Source organism: Anabrus simplex, chromosome 3 (genome assembly GCF_040414725.1).
Source record: "Anabrus simplex isolate iqAnaSimp1 chromosome 3, ASM4041472v1, whole genome shotgun sequence".
Taxonomy (NCBI): Eukaryota; Metazoa; Arthropoda; class Insecta; order Orthoptera; family Tettigoniidae; genus Anabrus; species Anabrus simplex.
This window is the reverse complement of record NC_090267.1, coordinates 61,142,143-61,165,764: the sequence shown is the minus strand read 5'-3', so window position 1 is coordinate 61,165,764 and position 23,622 is coordinate 61,142,143. Positions and strand designations below refer to the sequence as shown.

At 42.9% G+C, this 23,622-nt stretch overlaps 1 protein-coding gene across 3 annotated transcripts in view; it reads right to left on the bottom strand.

The window, feature by feature from the left end:
* The window catches only part of LOC136865968 (organic cation transporter protein), a 224,244-nt gene that overhangs the window by 20,295 nt on the left and 180,327 nt on the right, over window positions 1–23,622 (bottom strand). For all 3 annotated transcript variants that reach the window (XM_067142546.2, XM_068226577.1, XM_067142545.2), the window contains exons 2-6: window positions 20,539–20,798; window positions 19,496–19,591; window positions 17,699–17,802; window positions 13,727–13,881; window positions 8,255–8,423 (exon numbers count right to left, since the gene is read on the bottom strand). In XM_067142546.2, the coding sequence (XP_066998647.2) occupies window positions 8,255–8,423; window positions 13,727–13,881; window positions 17,699–17,802; window positions 19,496–19,591; window positions 20,539–20,793 (779 nt within the window). In that variant the 5' untranslated portion in view covers window positions 20,794–20,798. The remainder of the gene's footprint in view (window positions 1–8,254; window positions 8,424–13,726; window positions 13,882–17,698; window positions 17,803–19,495; window positions 19,592–20,538; window positions 20,799–23,622) is intronic.

The following is a 23,622-nucleotide window of genomic DNA, read 5'->3' as shown; positions in this document are numbered from 1 at the left end:
ACACGAACGAGAATGTGTTAATTAGTGCTCATCCTGTTTACCTATGATTTATTGAATGATACAGTTTCAGAGCCTTAACATGAAGCTTAAAACCGATCAAAACAGTGCAGAGCTTGTCCTACAATTTAAGCCTGTCTCTTCGTGATGTGTGTACGTGTCTTTTCACACTGTGCCGTCACTTCCCATAGCACTCTACCACAGTCTACAGTCGCGAAGTTCTCATGATATTTTTCATCTGAGGTGACTACAGCGCTCCAAGCGGCGAGGTACAGGCAACTTGCCAACAGACAACAGGGAACGAATTACCACTACAGTCTAAAATGGTCATGACTTCTGAACCATTCATGCAAATAATGTCCTAAAAAGGTTATTGTAATTCTTATGAAATAGTTGAGGAGGTCAAATGATTTATTTCGATGAGGAGTTCGAGGATAATGTCGAAATATTTATTTAATATTAAGGAGTTACTTTTACCGCGAACTATAACACAAAATCGCTTCTAGAGGGCGGCCGGTTAGAAATAGGTAGAGCGCTGGCCTTCTTAGCCCACCTTGGCAGGTTCGATGTCGGTTGGTCGGTCACTGCTTTCTTGGCTGACGCTGCCTGAACCGTCAACGATAGACCCCAAGTGTAAGCGTACGAATTGTAGAGCATAGAAACCTCTACAAAAAAGTCCGCGATGGTATATACCTATTTCGATCCGTTTGCCCTCTAGAAGCGATTTTATGTTATAGTCAGCGGTAAAAAAAAAAAACTCCTGAAGATTATATTATATATTAGACTGTGACTCTACTTTAATCTGGGCACTATACGTTCCATGGTTTGCATTAATCAGCTGATATAAATGATAACGAGTGTGAAGGGGTGCGGTTCAAAATAACAGAACCTGTAATTCACAATAATAATGTTATTGGTTTTGCGTGCTAATAACTACTTTTACGGTTTTCGGAGATACCGAACTGCCGGAATTTTGTCTCACGGGAAATCTTTAACGTGCTAGTAAATCTACAGCCACGAGGCTGATGTATTTGATCACGTTCAAATATGGGATCGAATCCGCCTACTTGAATTCAGAAGGTCAGTGCTCTCCTGCCTGAGCTACCGAGCCCGGCTACCCTGTAGTTTACAGATATCAAATGTTAATGGATCTCAGCAGTGAAAGAATTTAATTTTTTTTCTTTCTAGGCTCTCCGGTCAACCAGACAAATGATATAAAAGTGGAGATAAATAAGTAAGCGAATTCTTAATGCTAACATATCGTTGCCTAAGAAGCAATAATTTCTCAGAATAACCTGCACAGATTTTGTAACCAATAAGGGAGTGTTAAGGAGAGTTAGAACTGAATGTGAGCTGGCAAACTTCGTCAGAGCTAGGAAATCAGCTTATTTAGCCCATGTTCTCTGAGGTAGGATGTACGGGCTTCTACACCTCGTACTGCAATGACGGTTGGTGCAGAAAATCAGTTGTGTGCTGTAACCCATCCCCCCTCCAAAAAATAAAAACATTCAGAAACATAATGTGCGGTTTTCAAGACGCTTTCCGCTGAGTTTTCCATACTGAACAAATAAGAAAACAATCCCAACACATATACACATTCCTCATATGAAACTAATTAAACACACAGTAACACCTGCAATGACAAAACATTCACGTACTCAGAAACACTTGGTGTTAGCGCGCAAAGATAGAACTTCTCAATGTTACCAAAATCATTGAAATAAAACCAGCAACACCGTAATGCAAAATTAGATGTTATGTTTTTATAGCGAAATGTATAAACTAGGCATTTTGTAATTAAAGAAAATCATAATATCATGTCCTTACTTTGAGAACGTAAAAAAGTATAACTTTTCATCGATTTAAAAATGTGTCTATGGAGCAGGCAAGTTGGGAGTATTAAAAGACCTGGTGGGAACAACTGATGGCTTCCTCTAGAGTAGTTTGTTTTGCCATTTACTTTGAGCGATCCCCTCTTAAACACTACCGCTGTGTCAAGAGGGTGCCACCTGCCACGTTCTCATATCGGTCGTAATGCAAGTGTAACCTGTGCTGCCTCTCTGTGGTCAAACGAATCCCTTTGAAGTGACGTCTTAGCTGTTGTTTTCAGAGCACATCAGAGAAGTTGGGTACGCATGCGCAAACGGCAGCGTTCCTACTCACAAATTCTCGCTCAGCTGTGATCTGACTTCAATGCAATGTATTTGATTGTAGATAACATTATTACAGTAATTTATTTTTAAATAGACAATGTGCTGCAGCACTTCAGCACATAAGGTACGGCCGCCCCTGATTACAAGGGAAGATACAAGGCAAGTTAGGGGCTGCTAAACCACCGATGGCATGGTTCCCAAACATCAAAGACTGGACTTGTATCAACAACACCGAACAACTCTTCAAGGTAGCTAAAGCAAGGGGTGCTTTCTCCAGGATTATCACCAATGTCTGGGGGATCGGATTGGCACTTGAATAATAATAATAATAATAATAATAATAATAATAATAATAATAATAATAATAATAATAATAATAATAATAATAATAATAATAATAATATAGATCACGGCTCCCGGCCTCATATGGATATGCAGTCCATCGGAACAATTTCCACTGTGTTGATTTTGGTATGAGGGGCTGCCTGGCCGAGGCGGTAAAGGCGTGCACGGTTCGCCCGGAAGGACGTGGGTTCGAATCCCCGTCAGGATGTCGTAAAATTTACGAAACGAGATTTCCACTTCCGGAGGTGCATATGGCCTTGAGGTTCACTCAGCCTACACCAAAATGAGTACCAGGTTAATTCCCGGGGGGGCAAAGGCGGCCGGGCGTCGAGCTAACCACTCTACCCCATCACGTGCCGAGATTAACAATGGTGGGACCCTTTACATTCCACTCCTCCAAGGGCCTTCATGGCCTGTACGGAGGTGACTTTGCTTTGCTTTTGATTTTGGTACGCCTGTGTATGTAGGAAAATAACCCTTATATACAGTATACTGTAGAAGTGGCTAAACACGAAAAATAAATTGAGAAAAATCTGCGGCCCCATTAAGGAAGGGGAAGAATGAGATACAATACAGAGCTCTACCAACTGCACATATCACCTGGCATTATGACATCAATTAAAATGTATATTAGGCTGGACAGGGCATGCGTAGATACTGAACGATGAGACATACTGAAGATTATGAAAACTATCCTAAAGGGAAACGGAGACGTGGAAGACGTAAACTCCGATGAACTAATGGATTGCTGAAGAATGTAAAGAGGGTTGGAGGGAAGAGCTGGTGAACAGTTGTCAGAAAGAATGTCTTGTGAGAAGAAGAGGATCACAGGGGACTTCTGGTTTCTGGACAAGCCACTAGTGGTGATGATTATTGTTTTAAGAGGAAGTTCAATTTCGCAACCATTCTCTAATAACGTTAACCAGGAGGAAAATGGAAAATGGAAGAGGTGCGATACTTAAAAAATGAAGGATACTGGCAAAAAAAGTAAAGGGCCATAAAAGACGTGAAAAAGAAAGACTCGCTAGGCCTGGAAATCTAATACCGACCGAGTCTTTTTTAATTTGCTTTACCTCGAACCGACACAGATAGGTCTTATGGCGAGGATGGAATACTAAAGGGCTAGGAGTGGGAAGGAAGGTATAACCTCAGCATTTACCTGGTGTGAAAATGGAAAACCACGGAAAACCATCTTCAGGGCTGCCGACAGTGGTGTTCGAACCCACTATATCCAGAAATGCAAGCTGCTGCCTACATGACCCGAGCCGTATAGCCACTTGCTCGGTGAATAAAGTTATGTAACTACTGTCGACCAAACTAATATGTTCATTCCAGTTTTGAGGTTATTTATGAAATAACCAATAGGCCTATAGAAAATACGATAACAGCATTGTTTTCCTCGATTCATTTCACGTTAGTCATCTACGTTTGGAATTTTAAATGTTTACTTGAATTTTTTTTATGGCAGGTGGAACGCAGGAAATGCCCGTTTTTAAACGTGTTTCAAACATATATCAAATTTAAGAAAGTATTTCTCAAATAGTTATGTGTTTGTATCCAAGTTTTAACTAAATATACAATGGAATGCTTTATATATTGTTCATTAATTTCAAAATTTTATGTTTCGGAAGAAAAAAGCTGTTGTCAATTTTGTAACACAACTTTTTCTCGGCTCAGGGTGGTTGGAAAATGGCATTCTTGGTCGCGTTGTAATCTTTGTATATCGTATTGTCATGCTGTATGACTGTTAAATACGTAAATGTACTTCCTTTATTTCAGTTTGTATTTTTATTGGATAGAATGATATGCATCACTGGCTGGCCGGTAGAAGAGAAGATGTGAGGCGTTGCCGCGGTTAATGCACTACCACACCCCTGAAGATGGTTTTCCGTGGTTTCCCATTTTCACACCAGACAAATACTGGGGCTGTATCTTAATTAAGGCCACGGCCGCTTCCTTTCCACTCCTAGCCTTTTCCTATCCCATCGTCGCCATAAGACATATCTGTGTCGGTGCGACGTAAAGCAAAATAGCAAAAAAAAAAAAAAAGCACTACCGCATTTGTATACACATCGGTAGAAGTGCCGTACGTTATGTTGCAACCGTTTTATAGAACAATTTCGGTGACAACCGTTGTCTAAAAACAACTGCTTTGCCCAGCACTATATTCTGATATCATATTTGATCATCCTACCAAGTTTCAGAGCAAACGATGCATTTCAAACACGAGGTTTCATTTAACATTTCAGCTTTAAATTACTTCTCTTTTCTCCGAGTACCTAAATGTCATTTTGCTGCATAATAACTACGTATGACCGTTAAGTTTATGGTTTATTTTTTCCAAAGGATGGGGGTTGTTAGGAATGGGAAGGTAGTGGCTTTAGCCTTAAGAAAGGCACAGCTCCAGCATTTCCATGGTGTGATAAAAAGAAACTAAGGGAGAGCCATCTTGAGCTCTGCTGACATTACAGTTCGAGCCCCTTATGTTCCGAATGCAAGCTCACAGGCGAAATCGATCGGTAAATTTTTATTTTGAGTCCTCAGCGCGGAAACCACTTAGATTGTCAGCAAGCGATGCCATCATCTGTCATCGATGGTCTAGGCGCCACTGAAGAAGCATACTAGGAAACTGAAGAATGAGGTTGTTCCCGGTTGCTTCCCTCGGCGAGCCAGAAGGCGCTGTTACATATCAGTCTTCCAAGCCCATTAAATTGCACGCACTGTCCGACGCTATGACTGATATTTTACGCTATTCATGTTCGACTCGTTGGCTGAATGGTCAGCATACTGGCCTTCGGTTCAGAGGCTCCCGGGTTCGATTCTCGGCCGGGTTGGGGACTTTAACCTTAATTGGTTAATTCCAATGGCTCGGGGGCTGGGTATGTGTGGCGTATTCAACATTAGAAATCATCCTAGGTAGGGCCCTCATCTTCACCAACATGCAGGTCGCCTAATAGGCCGTCTACCAGAAAAAGACCTGCACCAGGCCTCTACGGAGGCCATACGCCATTATTACGCTATTCATAACACGGACAGACTGCTTGAGGAATGGCATCACTAACTCGCTCATACCTCAGTCACTTTTACACTGTCAAAGTCAAGGTTGAGACTGCGACAGCAAAATTAAAGAAACTTAACATAGCTCTTACCAAACGACACAGAACACTTTGGACACTGCGTTTCAACACTAATGGATCTTATAAGTTTATGACGTCCTATTTGATTATCCTATCAATTAAGTGGATGCACGCAAAAACGGGATAACCATCATAGTTTTTCTTCATCTGAAAGAGAAAGCTTTATTTTAAACATTGTCAAACAACTTTAGCCGGTTTATTCATAATCATAACAGGGGTGGGACAAATTATGTTCAGATGCAGCCACTTAATCGGAATCCAGATCATTGAAGAAAGTTTCCTCAAAGGTAGCTGATTGTGATCATGGAGTAGGTGCCGGGGGACATGAAATAAGGTACTATCCCGGCATTTGTCTGGAGGGAATTCGAGAAACCTAGAGTAAAACCACACTCAGGATAGCCGCTGTCAGCACCGGGATTCGAACCTCGGATCTCCTAACGTCGCGGCTCCTCACTCCTCTCCTGGAGTGTGAATAAACATGCTCATCCACGGAGGTGTACAGAACACAAAATACTAGAATAGAACATGAAAACACAGAATGCTTTTACCATTTTTTCAGCGATAGTATTGACTTTCGCACACATTTACAGTCTCCGCCCAAGCGTTTCTTTTGCCTCCGTTCACTTCTGTACGTAATGTAAGAATCACCACTAACCCTTCTCGACTCCCGTTTTCTTTGACTTCCACTGGTCGATCTCTGATTATGTTGTCATAAATTATCATCACTTTAAAAAGTAGAAGCCATCTTTATGTACTTGGTCTATAAAGAGACAAGATGGCAAATGAGAAACAATAAATGCTCGTATAATCCTTTCTTTCTTTCTTTCTTTCTTAATCTGTTTACCCCCCAATGTTGGTTTTTCCCGCGAACTCAGCGAGGGATCCCACCTCTACCGCCTCAAGGGCAGTGTCCTGGAGCGTGATACATTGGGTCGGGGGATACAACTGGGGAGGATGACCAGTACCTCACCCAGGTGGCCTCACCTGCTATGCTGAACAGGGGTCTTGGTGGGGGATGGGAAGATTGGAAGGGATAGACAAGGAAGAGGGAAAGAAGCGGCCGTGGCCTTAAGTTAGGTACCATCCCGGCATTTGCCTGGAGAAGTGGAAAACCACGGAAAACCACTTCGAGGATGGCTGAGGTGGGAATCGAACCCACCTCTACTCACTTCGCGCTTGACTTTTTGTTCACGCTGGGAAACCTACATATTTTGCCGCTTGCGTCGAAATACATACTCTACTTGTGCCATCAATGAAACGCTCCCAGAAACTTCATACGTGCCGAAATTAAAAAATAAAATAATTACTTTTATTACAATGAAATTGCGTATATGGCTTTTAGTGCCGGGAATGTCCGAGGACAAGTTCGGCTCGCCAGGTGCAGGTCTTTTGATTTGACACCCGTAGCCGACCTGCGCGTCGTGATGGGGATGAAATGATGATGAAGATGACACACACACCCAGCCCCCGTGCCAGCGAAATTAACCAATGACGGTTAAAATTCCCGGCCCTGCCGGGAATCGAACTCGGGACCCCTGTGATCAAAGACCAGCACGCTAACCATTTAGCCATGGAGCCGGACATTACAATTGATTTCATTAAATTGCTATTTTTATTAACAAGACAATGTGCAAGTGACTACATACTGTTTATTTCTTGTAGCCTTTGACGTGTGGCGCTGAACACATTGAGTGTTAACCGTTACAACGAACATGTATCCAAGCTAGCTTCTCAGCGACGGTCGGACGCTGTGTATCTCGAGCGAGGGCAACAGCTATCGCCCCGCCTCCCCGAGAGAAGGAGGGTTAAAGCGCATCTGTCAGCCAAGCGGCTTGAACTTCGCTGGGGTAGCTCTCTTTCGCGCCGGCAAAGAAACCCAGCTCGCTGGAGAGACCTGTACTGCGGTAGAACTAACGAGTTATCGAGACAGCTGTACTTGCCTTGACTTAGCTGTTTGCATTTTTTAAAACTCGATAAGGAAACGTTCTTAGGAATAATATGTAATTACATGTTTGAACACCAGACTTAACTCTGCCTCTTTGCTTCCACTGTAATTTAGCAAGCCCTCACCAGAGGTCAGATTAGGTCAGTGCTACTTTGTATTACCAGTAGGAGGGGGTAGACTACCTGCTACTTCCTGTCACCACTCTCTGTGTGAGTCTGTGAGATGAAGGGGTGACAGTCGGTCGCGTGAAGTAAGGACGATGACATAGTCAGCGCAACTAGCTCATTCGGAGTTTTATGTGAATGTAAATATGTGTAGCGAGTGTTCTTGTATTTGTGTATCACGTGTGTTTTAAGTGTGTAAATATATCTATGTTAATAATTCCACAGGAATCCAGTGATATGAACAGGCTACCTACCTCGTGTCCTATACCAACAGTCCACTACTTTCCTCGTGCTATCCTTAGATAAACCTTGTACATATCCTAACTCACTCAATTCAAACTTGTGTACATCCCTACCCCACCTTATTTCAGCTGGGGTTCAGTGCACGCTGCTGATGGGAAGTGAATTATAGTTTGATACGGTAATTAAAATTCAACTGATAAATTATTAAATGACAAAAAGTGTGCAACACCAAGCGCTGTCTGCACACACAGGTGAAAAGTTAGCACCTACCAGTAGAGGGCAAGCAGTAGCAAGGACGGCAAGGTGATAGCCAGCTGAAGGTTCTGCCAGCCGCGAACCAGGTACGCGATCCCTGCGATGCTGATGTAGCTGAGTGGTACCGGAAACAAGTAGGACACCCCTGAAATTGTCCGCCACTTACCACCCACCAATTCCATGCCTGGAAAATGAAACACAATAGTATGATGATGATAACAATAAACTGCAAAACTTAAAAGACAGGATACAGCTCTTAGAATCGGAGTTTAATGAATTAATCTGGATAAGAATATTTGATAGGGTCAATTGGAGGAATGAAATAAGTATAGCTCTTATATATAATCCACCTTTGAGCTCTCTATTTGCGCAGAATGCAATTTTTGAGAATTTAGCGATAGAAATTACACGAATGAGAAGTACGTATGATCAGGAAAGCATTATAATTATGGGTGATCTTAACGCGAGGATAGGGGGCAAGAAGCCAGTTTATAGTCAACATGAGGACGAGGTATTAGTAGTTAATAGAAATAGCCATGATAAAGGATGTAACCGAAATAGAAAAAAAATACTAGAATTATGCGCAGTAGAGGAGCTTTGTACATTGAATCGATGGTAGTTCGGAGATGAGAGTGGAAAAGTAACTTATATAGAAGAAAATGGGGGCAGTACAATTGACCTACTTATATTCTGTAGGGATAGTCTGCAAGTTATCAAGGAGGTACGTATTAGGGATTTGGTGGAGGCAAACTATATGCCAGTATCTATAAAATTAATGATTCAAGATATAAGTTAAGAGTGCAGGAGCCTAACTTGGTATCGTTGAAGAGAAGAATTAGGGAATGAATTCAGAGAGTACTTCAATGGAGAGTATTTTGAGATTTAGAAAATAGGTATTGTAAAATTGATAGAAGAGAATAGAGTTGAAGAAGCCCTAACTAGGACAGTAAATTTAATAGGAATGGCAGGAAAATGTATGAGGCAAAATATAGGTAAAACGAAGATAAAAGGTGGATGGTATAATACAGAATGTGTAAGGAAAAGGTAACTAATTATGAAGGCACTTAGGAGATACAGGTTGGATGGTGGTCAGTAGCTAGAAACGAATTTTGTAAAATAAAGAAAGAATACAGAGAATTGTTAAGAAAGACGAAGTTGGAAAGGCAACAAAATATGGCTGCAGACATAAATAAAAAGTGCAAGGACAATGACAGCAGGAAAGTATGGGATAAAATAAATCAGATAACGAAGAAAAAGTCGGGTTCTGGTGGTACGAATATAAGTCATAGTACATGGGTCCAGTATTTCGAGAAATTATTGAATAAAGAAGAAAAATGGAGAGCTCATCAGAATTTTGGAAAGAGCTGGGAGAGTGAAACGGCATGTTGGAAATTTTGACAAGGATGTTCAATAAACTGTAAAAGTAGTTAGTGGCCTTTCCTATTGTGCACATGCCTTTTAATTTGACTCCATTTAGGTTGTCTGCGTGTCTACTACAGGGTCTTTCACTCAAAGTGGGGCCGGCGCAGCGCAGTGGGTAGATGGGCGAGGTGAAGGTCAGACGAGCACACGGCAACTCGCAGAGTTTGGGGCCGGGAGAGCGCCCGTATGAATCGCATGTAAATAACAAGCACACATAATAACGCATAATTACAGTAAAATAATTTCTCACCTTGTCACAGAAAATGTCCTCCACCTACATCTACACAATTTCTGGCTTCATCTAAGGAAATTTTCATTCATACGCATTACTTCATCTACCGAGATAGGCTTTATTTCTCTCGCAATATTTTGTTTGAGTTCTTCTGCAGTGTAAGAAAGAAGGCTAATTAAGAACCTTTACATTTACCAAACTGTCCGAATCAGAAAAAGAATTGAATGCTTTCGATTTGCAGATGATATCGCGGTTTTCTTTCTTTCTTTCTTTCTTTCTTTCTTTCTTTCTAAATCTGCTTACCCTCCAGGGTTGGTTTCTCCATCGGACTCAGCGAGGGATCCCACCTCTACCGCCTCAAGGGCAGTGTCCTGGAGCGAGAGACATACTACTGGAGAGAATGACCAGTACCTCACCCAGGCGGCCTCACCTGCTATGGTGAACAGGGGCCTTGGTGGGGGATGGGAAAATTGGAAAGGATAGGCAAGGAAGAGGGAAGGAAGCGGCCGTGGCCTTAAGTTAGGTACCCTCCCGGCATTTGCCTGGAGGAGAAGTGGGAAACCACAGAAAACCACTTCCAGGTTGGGTGAGCTGGGAATTGAACTCCTCTACTCAGTTGACCTCCCGAGGCTGAGTGGACCCCGTTCCAGCCCTCGTACCACTTTTCAAATATTGTGGCAGAGCCGGGAATCGAACCCGGGCCTCCGGGGGTGGCAGCTAATCACGCTAACCACTACACCACAGAGGCGGTGCCAATACATTACCAGGGTATTTTTACCGAGAGACACTTGGTAGTTGTTTTCCATTTATTGATATTTTGCAGCCTGTCGTCCCACTGCCACCAAAATCACAGTCAATGCTCTCTGTATTAAAATGGCTGACACGTGATCTTTGCCTTTCCAACGACTCATAGGGGGCCCATGCACATACAGTTGTGCTTTCCTATCTACATAAACAGGGGCTGCCTGGCTGAGGCAGTAAAGGCGTGCTCGGTTCGCCCGGAAGGACGTGGGGTCGAATCCCCATCAGGAAGTCGTAAAAATTTAAGAAATGGGATTTCCACTTCCGGAGGTGCACATGGCCCTGGGGTTCACTCAGCCTATACCAAAAGTGAGTACCAGGTTAATTCCTGGGGGCAAAGGTGGCCGGGCGTAGAGCTAAGCACTCTACCCTACCAAGTGCCGAGATTACGGATGGTGGAAGCCTTTACCTTGCACCCCACCAAGGGCCTTCATGGCCTGTGCGGAGATGACTTTGCTTTGCTTTTTTATCTATATAAATAGTTGAAGACTGACAGGCAAAACTGACGTGTATGGTGTGGCCGGCCGGCCAATCGTTTGGACTGTTTGACTAAGAATTCCGTCAGTTCTAACTGCAGAACGTGCAGCCTAACAATCGGAACAGACGTGTATGGGATAATCACCGCCGACCGGTAGACCAAGTGCTCATTCGGTCTGGTCTCCGTGTGGATACTAAAATGTCTTTCTCTCGCATTGGAGTCATGGCCTTGTGGTCAGAAACCTTTTTCTCTGACTTTACTGAGGGGTTCAGAGATCTCCCTATGTTGTGGAAAGTTAAGAAGTGAAGATTTAGATTCAAACCAAACCAAACCCCATGGCACTACAGCCCTTGAAGGGCCTTGGCCTACCAAGCGACCGCTGCTCAGCCCGAAGGCCTGCAGATTACGAGATGTCGTGTGGTCAGCACGACGAATCCTCTCGGCCGTTATTCTTGGCTCTCTAGACCGGGGCCGCTATCTCACCGTCAAATAGCTCCTCAATTCTAATCACCTCGAACCAGCCCTCAGGTCCAGGTAAAAATCCCTGACCTGGCCGGGAATCGAACCCGGGGCCTCCGGGTGAGAATCAGGCACGCTACCCCTACACCACGGGGCCGGCGATTTAGATTCAACCAATCTTAAATAACTGTCCCTATTTTTGGGTACACTTTTGGCTCTTGCAACAAATTAACTTAGGTGAAATTATTCCGGGTCCAACCACTCTTTTCTCCACAATCTGCGTCAGTTTCCTTTCTCTCCTCTTTAAGACGTATGCAATCGATGCATACGCAAGCAATTCATCTACTGATAACATTTTTATGACGAAAAACTTGTACATACACTGACTGACAGTGACAATGCAACACCAAAGAGGAGTGGTTCGAAAGGGATGAAAGTTGGGAAAAAACAGAGACGGCACGGACGAATAATTGATGTTTATTTCAAACCGATATGCAGGTTACACAATGCGCACGGCATCGACTCAGTAGGATGTAGGACCACCGCGAGCGGCGATGCACGCAGAAACACGTCGAGGTACAGAGTCAATAAGAGTTCGGATGGTGTCCTGAGGGATGGTTCTCCATTCTCTGTCAACCATTTGCCACAGTTGGTCGTCCGTACGAGGCTGGGGCAGAGTTTGCAAACGGCGTCCAATGAGATCCCACACGTGTTCGATTGGTGAGAGATCCGGAGAGTACGCTGGACACGGAAGCATCTGTACACCTCGTAGAGCCTGTTGGGAGATGCGAGCAGTGTGTGGGCGTGCATTATCTTGCTGAAACAGAGCATTGGGCAGCCCCTGAAGGTACGGGAGTGCCACCGGCCGCAGCACATGCTGCACGTAGCGGTGGGCATTTAACGTGCCTTGAATACGCACTAGAGGTGACGTGGAATCATACGCAATAGCGCCCAAAACCATGATGTCGCGTTGTCTAGCGGTAGGGCGCTCCACAATTACTGCCGGATTTGACCTTTCTCCGCGCCGACGCCACACTCGTCTGCGGTGACTATCACTGACAGAACAGAAGCGTGACTCATCGGAGAACACGACTTTCCGCCATTCCCTCATCCAAGTCGCTCTAGCCCGGCACCATGCCAGGCGTGCACGTCTATGCTGTGGAGTCAATGGTAGTCTTCTGAGCGGACGCCGGGAGCGCAGGCCTCCTTCAACCAATCGACGGGAAATTGTTCTGGTCGATATTGGAACAGCCAGGGTGTCTTGCACATGCTGAAGAATGGCGGTTGACGTGGCGTGCGGGGCTGCCACCGCTTGGCGGCGGATGCGCCGATCCTCGCGTGCTGACGTCACTCGGGCTGCGCCTGGACCCCTCGCACGTGCCACACGTCCCTGCGCCAACCATCTTCGCCACAGGCGCTGCACCGTGGACACATCCCTATGGGTATCGGCTGCGATTTGACGAAGCGACCAACCTGCCCTTCTCAGCCCGATCACCATACCCCTCGTAAAGTCGTCTGTCTGCTGGAAATGCCTCCGTTGACGGCGGCCTGGCATTCTTAGCTATACACGTGTCCTGTGGCACACGACAACACGTTCTACAATGACTGTCGGCTGAGAAATCACGGTACGAAGTGGGCCATTCGCCAACGCCGTGTCCCATTTATCGTTCGCTACGTGCGCAGCACAGCGGCGCATTTCACATCATGAGCATACCTCAGTGACGTCAGTCTACCCTGCAATTGGCATAAAGTTCTGACCACTCCTTCTTGGTGTTGCATTTGCTCTGTCAGTCAGTGTATTTACAATGAACCAGATTACATGGCGGACTAATAGTTTGATCTGTATGTGTGTGGCGAGGTGCTGGGACAGGTAGAACTGTCTCAGTTCCGCCTGTCAGTTCGCACTGAAGTTGAAATTGTACGTGAGTGGGGGTCCTTAGAGAACTCTTGCAATGCAGTTGTACTTTTATTACAATCAAATGTTATATTCAATATTCAATTTCGATGTACAAGTCCCTTATTTTTTACAGCCGCTATCTGAAAATAAACAATCAGTCAAACAACTCCTTAGTTAGAGAGATAATAATGTACTCACAAAGCACGAAGCCACTGAAGACGACTCCAACAGATATGAAGCCAAGGAAACAGCGCAGTGCGAGGTACATCTCGAACCAGGGCACAAATGCTATGCAGAGTGCCGTGGCAATCTGGAGAGTTAATGAGACCATCAGCGTCCTCTTGCGTCCAAACCTGGAACAAACACAAAAAAATATTGTGTGAGCGGTGTCAACAACGTTGATCAGAGCGCAGTAATAGTAGAGGGTGATGATCAGAGAAACGGTTACTATACGTACCGGCAATTACGAACCAAAAATTACTGCCTTGCTTGATGGCCAGAAAGTTATCAAAATTTTGGACATTCGGTTGTAATCTCAAATCATCACGAAATTTCAATAAATTAGACTACTGTGGAATGTTTATTTGAACTTCACTAGAGAGCATTAACGTGTCATAGTCGATCTGCGAAATTTTGGGTAATTCACAGACACTCGTCTGTAGCTACATGTTTAGCTGGTGGCCCGCCTGCCCCTTACCGGGCAAGAATGAAATAACTATTTGAATAAAGAATGAAGAACTCTGGACTGTGATTCCAAGATGTACGTTCCAATTAATGCTTTTCAGATGCGTGAGTGATTTAATGAACGCATGTTTGTCGTTCCGTGAAGAAAGAGGTTACTTTTAATTATTTTCCACGCTTTATCTCTGTACTTTGAACCTATATTGTTGCTCCCGGCTATTTTAGGATTTCTGTAGACAAGACCATTGATCAAGCGTAGCAATATGTAGTTTCAGGAAATGGTTTAGTGTTTTTATATGTAAGTGAGGAAGAAAGCAGAGATGCATTTAAGAATGTTTGAAGAATTTGAAAACTCTCAAAGTTTATACTGATTTCAGATAATTGTAAGGTAAATAAAATCTAGGGGAAACGTGGTGAAATATTAAAAAAATGGATAATTACTTTTTTGATTGTCAAGTGGTCAGCAAATAATTAACATAGTATATTGAGGAGCTATACAGTGCATAGGATATAGACGATGTAGAAGACTACTTGGAAGAGAGAAAATAAAGTTCACGAAGAGAGGAAAGGCCCACCAGTATCATTGGATTAGTTCAGTGACGTAATATTGGACTTCCGTTATAATAAACAAGCTGGTGCAGATAATATTCCTTCGGAACGCTTGAAACTTGTGACTATAGGAATGAAGAAGCAATATTTTGCAGCAGTCGCAGTATAATAACCAACGGCTGTAGCCGTGTTGAAACACCGGATCCCGTGAGGTCCCGAAAGTTAAGGAACATTGGGCGTGGTCAAGATTTGGATGTGTTGCCACGCGCCGTTGGTGGGGGGGTAAGGAAATGGAGGGGTGGAAAGGAACTGGCCGCCTTACCGTACGTAAACTCCGGCTCAGGCACTCCTCTGTGGAGGTTCGGACCTGCCTTCGGGCAGAATACACCCTTACCTTACAGTATATTAAGAAAGAGGAGTAATAACAACATTATTTTGTTCATAGCATGGCAGTCATTGTAGTAATGAAAAGAAATGCCATGGATTGTCCTAGTTACAGAACAATATTTCTCTTTTCCAATGCTTTGAAAATACCGCTAAGCACCGTAGAGAATATAATGAAAGGAGGGATTGAGAAGTATTCGGATAATTGACCAGATTAGCTTCAGAGCTCGAAAAGGCACTAGGGAGGCAATTTTATCACTACGCTTGATACATGAAATGAAATTCGAAGTTGACAGCGAAACTCGTGTCATATTCATCGACCTGGAAAAGATCTTCGACATGGTAAACCTGAACTCCGTATCTCAGGTAATGATAAAGTATGGTATTGATTGGAAGCACCGGTGACTTATACCAAATTTCCACAGGTCAGAGAGCTATTAATTTTAACTAAATTGTAGTAAGAATCTAACAAAAGTAGGTAGAGGCGATCAGTCTTTTCAGTGCTCAGTCTATATATTAAGTAGGCCATTATGGCTTTGAAGGAGAATACAAGATATAAATGAAAAAAAGCATGCTGCAAGATTTGTACCGGGCGAGTTGGCTGTGCGGTTAGGGGTGCGCAGCTGTGAGCTTGCATCCGAGAGATAGTGGATTCGAACCCCACTGTCGGCAGCCCTGAAGATGGTTTTCCGTGGTTTCCTATTTTCACACCAGGCAAATGCTGGGGCTGTACCTTAGTTAAGGCCACGGCCGCTTTCTTCCCATTCCTAGGCCTTTCCTATCCCATCGTCGCCATAAGACCCATTTGTGTCGGTGCGACTTAAAGCAACTAGCAAGATTTGTAGACGGCATCGCTACTGTTGTTGAAAAAAGGAAATAACATGAATACATTGTTATAAATTACGGAAAAAAAAGCTTTAGGCAAATTAAAAGTAAAAATTATCGCAGTAATAAGTCTTCGGATCACTTGAAACGTATGAGTATAGGAATGTACGACCTATTTTTTTGCACTTTTCGCAGTATGTTATGATTATGAAAGAGGATTAATACCATATGGTTTTGTTCATAGTATGAGAAAGATCATAGAGAATAGAATTAAAGGAAGAATTGAGCACTAAGATACTAATACAAGACAGATAATATTATTCTAAGAAGGGTTCTTGAAGATCTAGGTTTTAAAACTTGAAGTAGACTTTTTTTACAACTGGCTTTACGTGGCACCGACGCGGATAGGTCTTATGGCGACGATGGGTTAGGAAAGGGCTAGGAGTGGAAAGGAAGTGGCTGTGGCCTTAATTGAGGTACAGCTCCTACATTTGCTTGGTGTGAAAATAGAAAACCACAGAAAAATCATCTTTAGGGCTGCCTACAGTGTGGTTCGAACTCACTACCTCCCGAATGCAAGCTCACAGCTGCGCGATCCTAACCGCACGGCCAACTCGCTCAGTACTTGGATTAAAGTTCGAACATCTGATCAAGAAGGATAACTGTGAAGACTGGGAGGACGAGGATGATTCATATTCTGTTACCTTGAAAGTGTTGTAACTAAAGAAATAATAAATGAAGGATAACGAGTGTTTGAAAGAATATAGCTTTCTTCCTTCCTTCCTTCCTTTCTTTCTTTCTTTCTTTCTTTCTTTCTTCCTTAATCTGTTTACCATCCAGGGTTGGTTTTTCCCTCGGACTCAGCGAGGAACACCACCTCTACCGCCTTAAGGGAAGGGTACCGGAGTGTGAGACTTTGGGTCGGGGGATATGACTGGGGAAAAGACTAGTACCTCGCCCAGGCAACCTCACCTACTATGCTGAAGAGGGGGGATGGGAAGATTGAAAGGGATGGACAAGGAAGAGGGCAGGAAGCGGCCTTGGTCTTAAGTTAGGTACTATCGCGGCATTTGCATGGAGGAGAAGCGGGGAAACCACGGAAAACCACTTCCAGGATGGCTGAGGTGGGAATCGAACCCACCTCTACTCAGTTGACCTCCCGAAGCTGAGTGGCCACCGATCCAGCCCTCGTACCACTTTTTAAATTTCGTGGCAGAGCCGGGAATCGAACCTGGTACTCCAGGGATGGCAGCTAATCACGTTAACCACTACACCACAGAGGCGGACAAGATTATAGCTATGGCATAAAATGAATTTTGAAATGTCTCTTATATTGGAAAGTTTTCTTTGCTGTTTCTACTCTTCTGTTTATTTGAGATATCGTCATTGCGCCTAGAAAAATCGTTGTGTGATAATATTTCACCTCAGAACTCTGACCAGAAAGGTTCTGTCGTCCAAGGTTCAGAATTGCATGAACTGTAAGGTCTATCAAGGAATTCTTTCTCTGTGATCCACGTGTTGCGGGTCGGTATATCTCCCTTCAACTTCGTCACATAGCGGTATATCGAGGAGCCATGACAATATGCTTGTGTCACTTTCACACACCAAATACGCAGTGTTGCCGTATATTAGCTGTCCTGTCAGTGATTTGCGATGTTGCCAGTTTTGTCTATGTTTCATATGAACTACGCTTATCTTGAATTTTGAAGACATGATTATGGTGCACTGTACCTGTCGGACACAAGACCAGACACGAGACCTCCAACAGCTACTCCAACCAGGAACGTCATCTCAGCCACGTTCTTCAGTCCTTCTCGTTCACACACAAGACTCCACTGAAACATTCAAACTAGCGGTTAGACTTGCAAATGAGCGGCACTAATATGGAAGGAATACACACTGCCAAGTCGCAGGTGCTTCACTTTCCAAATCATTCACCGTATTTAACCCATGAAAGTGTGAATATTAGCCTTCATTAGTGTACAATTTCTATAAACTATACAAATATCCACTTAACACAAATTTATTAAACAAATAATAAATCGTCTGTCTTCCAATGAGGGTGACCATTCAGATCTGGGGGTACAGTCAGATTACAATTTCAACAGAAATTAAAAACATCGAAAAGGGGAAATTTTTAATTGTTAATGCTGTTATCGTCTTCTAGCAGGATGGGAGAGGGATGTTAGTCACGTTTTCACGTATAGATGGAAAGTATTGATTTGTAGAGAATCACTCAGAATCTATATTACTATTATTTTCTATTTCGCAGAATGAAACTTTCAAATTTTGTAGTCTGATGAGGGAGGGTGCCTCTTGCTCCGCATAGCAGGCCTCTGAAAATGCACTGAGATATTTTGTACTTTTCTGACGAGTAAGGCGAGCATGGCACATAAATAACTTGCTTTTCTAAGTCCACATCAAGAGCCTGATTCGAATCTCTTTCAAAGCGAATAGTGGGATCTAAGACCATTGCTTTACTGCCCTTTCTGTTAATGGCTATGACGACAGCTCTCCGATTAGAGTCATCGGTAGAGATGGAGTGAACCTCCTCGTGCACTCCCACCCACGCTGTCTCGAAGCTTGAGCAAACGACGTTCTTACGCGCTGGTGGCGATGGTTGCGTATTAACTCAGTGCTCCGGCAGAATCCTAGCACATGTCCGAGGGTTTCTGACTCGTTGCAGCCATTTTGGAGGCAACGGGTTGTGCTGAATGACCTACCTGGAGTCGATCTGACTGCGATGAGGTTGCATGACATCTTCGGAATAGGAATATGTAACCTCTGTAACCGATGATATTGTTTTTTATAATATACGATTTGGTGGTAAACAGGTGAAAGCAAACATTGTTGAATATGGAACAAGCCGAACGAACAGCCGGCATTGGAGATGGGCGATATAAAAGTAAATGGGCCAACATCTGTGACAGATTCTTGTGCTGTGAACTACCGTAGATATCTTGTCATGACAGAAAATGCATCTTGTAATTTTGTTAATTTTTTCATATTTTGTCTTCTTCCATTAGACTAAGTGGCCTGTTTATGTGTGGTAAGTGTTGAAATGATGATGATAATGATGAAAAATCTGGTAAAGACACTGAAGATGAGAATACTGTCTTGGAGAGAGTAGGTTATACATTTCCTTACAAAAATAAATTTAAAACCTTTTTCAAGGAAACATACTATTTTTCATAAAAATGAAATGACGCAGTGTTACAAGATCCACCAAAATTTCAGAAGATGTTCCTATTTTTTAATATTTCAGAAAATACGAAATTAGATATGTTCTGAATTATCTTCCATCCTTAGTTAATAAATGAAAGTAACCAAGTAAAAACACTCATAGTCTTTGAATGCAATGTGTGTGTTCAATTTTCCGTCAGTTCCCATTCGTTCTAAGAAGAGTTCGGATAAAGATAATATATTTCCTTGAAAAGAGACCATGAACATTGTCGCAAGGCAGTGTTAAATGCCAGCTGCCTGCACTATGATATCAATATAAGACAGATCACAGCACTGTTATCTTACCTGGCTGGTAATGGTGGCTCCGAACTCAGTCTCATCGAACTCCCACTGGGTACAAAGCCGGGTTGTGTTGTTGGATTCCAGAACTAAGCACGCGTCCTGAAAATAAAAAACAACCAAATTAGTACACTGACTCATAGGTCCGCTATTGTCTCAGAACGAAATGGTCAGCTTCACCATGAGATCCAATATTAGTTGTTATGTAATTGTTGAACGTAAGTAATTTCTAATTTTTATTCTTTATAGGTACATTGCACTTCTAACGCATACTTTTTTATAACATATTATGTGTATCAATTGTACATAGATGTTGTTTAAACAAGGGTCAATGAATAATAAAAATAACAAAAAACTTCATCATGACAAAAATATTTCCCATTTTAATTTCTCGCTTACAGTGCTTTATGTTTTAAAAAGATTTAAACCTTTCTGTCTGTCCCGTGCGTTCGGATGAGAAATTAATAATAATAATAATAATAATAATAATAATAATAATAATAATAATAATAATAATAATAAATAGTGAATATCTGTCCAGCATGTTTCCAGTCATTCGACCGTGTCAGGAATGGAATAAATGAATGAAGCCCCCATCTAGCGGCGAGGATACGAATTCTTGCGTCAGATGAAGCCTGCCGCACTCTGAGCAATGATTGATGACTGGCAGATGAAATGATATTGGCGAGTGTTGCTGGAATGAAAGATGGCAGGGAAAATCGGAGTATCCGGAGAAAAACCACCTGCACCTCCGCTTTGACCAGCACTAATTTCACACGGAGTGAACGGTGTTTGAATTACGAAACCCAGCCGTGAAAGGCCGGCACGCTGACGCTTGAGGCACGGAGACTCAAGTGTTTAACAAACTTATGAAAAGAGAAACGCTACGGACTTATGCACCAACCTAATCGATAAAAATAGCATGTAGGCTATGTACGCCTATATTTGAATATAGGCCTATGTTTTCTTAAAGAATATTAAAGTATGATGATAATGATGATGATGATGATGATGATGATGAAATGGAGGGAGATCATTTCATCACCTACCGTGCTACTGCCGTTGTGCACAGAGAATGAGCCGTTGGTCGGCTCGTCGACGCACCAGTACTTGACACTTGGTGACTGGAATGTGGACGCGAAGATGTGCCACGTACACGGGAAGTTGAAGAGCGACAGGAGAAAGGTGAGTTGTAGCTGCCACCGACCGAACTCGCCCACAAGCTGAGACACCGGGTCCTGATCTTCTTCCCCCTTCCCCGCCTTCTTGGCGGGAACGTCGTCCACGCCCAGAGCGTTCGTCATCTCGTCTGGAAGAAGAAGAAGAAGTTTTAATAAACCACATTATTTGCAATGTATTTACAAGGTCACTTAACTTTCTAGACAGGGCCACCGAAAAGTGGAGGGGAAGGGGTCTAAGTGGAATACGTGAGATTGGCAGGGGCTGCGAAGTTTAGTGAATGAATTACAGTGTTGGAAGCTTCAAGCTTTAAAAAACTTCTCGATTTGTGCCAAAACTTACACGTAATTCTTGATATGAAAATAATAATATATGAAGAATTTTTGAATAGCTTCTCCTGCAACCTCATCTCATAATACCCTAAAGCGTTGCGCAAAAGACTAAAAGGTAAAGTAAAACAAATCAAATATATATTGGCTTTACGTCTCACCGACACAGATAGATCTCATGGAGACGATGGGATAGGAAGAGCCTGAGAGTGGGAAGGAAGCAACCGTGGCCTTAATGAAGGCACAGCCCCAGTATTTGCCTGATGTGGAAATGGGAAACCACGGAAAAATATCAGAGCTTTCGACAGTGGGGAACGAACCCACTATCTCCTGAATGCTAGCTAATAGCTACGTGATCCAACCCGCACAGCCACTTGCTCGGTAAATGTAAATGTTAATTCTAGTATAATGTATTTCTGAAGAATGGCAAGGGGGCCAGAATTTATGCGAACGGCCCTGTCACTAGACGGCCTTATTTCCATTCCAGAAATACAATAATTATCGCTTTCCAACTAGAAGAAATAATGAAACACCAGGAAAACTCCCGTGTCTCAGACGGCAGCGCGACGGCTTCTCACCGCTGAGTTTCGTGGTTCAAATCCCGGTCACTCCATGTGAGATTTGTGCAGGACAAAGCGGAGGCAGAACAGGTTTTGCCCCGGGTACTGCGGTTTTCCCTCTCATCTTTCATTCCAGCAATACTCTCCAGTATCATTTCATTTCATCTGTCAGTTATCAATCATTACTGCAGAGGAGTGCGAAAAACTACGGTAGGCGGCACAATTCATGTCCTCGCCACTTCATTCCTGATCCGATCATATGACTGGAAACAGGCTGAGGATATTTTCAAACCGCCAGGCTACAGAGCACAGGCGTTCCGATCCCAGCTTGGCAGGTTCGATCCTGACTCAGTCCGGTGGTATTTGAAGGTGCTCAAATAAGTCAGCCTCCTGTAGATTTACTGGCACATAAAATAAATCCTATGGGACACATTTCTGGCACCTCGACGTCTCCGACAACCGTAAAAGTAGTTAGTGGGGCATAAAACCAATAACATTATTATTAAACTTATAACGAAGTCGGCATATACAGGACTTCTCGTAATATGTCGATTGTCTGCTGTAGCGAGAGTATAAAGTTTCACGTATTTATTTTTCAAAGGACTTTTTTTTTAACTTAACCATTATCGATTGCTCGGTGCTGTGCCGTCTGAGCTACTGAGGACGGTCAAACAGAGACTAAATGCTAGTTGAGCGGGTGGAAATAGGTGGCTGCAGGGTTTATGAAGTTCCTGAGAGAAAACTAAATGAAGGTAGGGAGGAACACAGTATATTTCACAAGTAGGCTGTCCCGGTAAGGGAAATCCATATCAATAATAATAATAATAATAATAATAATAATAATAATAATAATAATAAGAACAAGAAGAAGAAGAAGAAGGTGAGGCAGTAATATGTTCGAATGCAAAGTAATTTGGCTAGTAGGAAGTATCGGCTAACCCGCTCTTCCATAATGAAGTGAGAGTAACGTAACTTCTAAGGGTTTTAATAGGCAGTACCCCTAAAGTTTATGCAAATATCATAGCAGAACGGTTGTGCAGGTTACAGTATAATTGTTACTAGGGTCAGTAAGTTTGCATTCCAACCTATTAATGGACCGGCTCCATGGCTAAATGGTTAGCGTGCTGGCCTTTTGGTCACTGGAGTCCCGGGTTCGATTCCCGGCCGGGTCGGGGATTCTAACTTCGTCTGGTTAATTTCTCCGGCTTGGGAGCTGGGTGTTTGTGTTCGTCCTAAATGCATACGTTCATTTAATCAAAGTCGATTCATAATTAATAATTAGAAATATACCGCATTGTCGTTAAGACCGAAAGCCGAAATTAAAAAAAAACTATTAATGCCTTAACATCTAATAATAAGCAAAATCGTCTCCGTACAGATCATGAAGGCCCTTGGAGGAGTAAAAGTAAACAATTCCACTGTTCGTTTCTCGCCACTAAGGATTGTGTGGTTAGTTCTACGCTCGGCCACTTTTGCTCCTAGGAATTGATCTTTTATACAATTTCTGTGTAGGCTGAGTGAACCTCAAGAAGTGGAAATGTCGTTTCATAATTTCTGTAAGTCCTTTTTCTTACTGATATCGCCGGAATGAAATAATTTAAAATGTTTTTTCATCAAAGCGTGCATTTCTTTAGTTCATCATGTCTCACTCATATGTCACAGACACCACCATGGATTACTGAATGCAGCTTCCCCGGCGATGCACGATATTTGAAGTGCATGGCACTCAAAAGTGAACTGTTACCTGAAGCGTCCTTTCTGTATACCTATTTAAATATGAACTTCATTTCAATACATGGAACCTTCCGATAAACACACCTGTCAAGGTCCATGTTATTACCGTCTAAAAATATATACAGTGAAGTCAGTGTATTTACATTTCAAATGAAAAGTCTTGAAATTATTTCCACCTCGTCTAGTGGTACTATTAATGTCAATGCTGGTGTTAACAGGGAGATGGTTTATTAGTCTAAAGCCCGGATTTTTATGCAGTAACAGGTAAGATTGCAAACTAATATGGTTAGTAGAAAATGTCAGCCACCCGCTCTTTCATAATGTAGCAAGA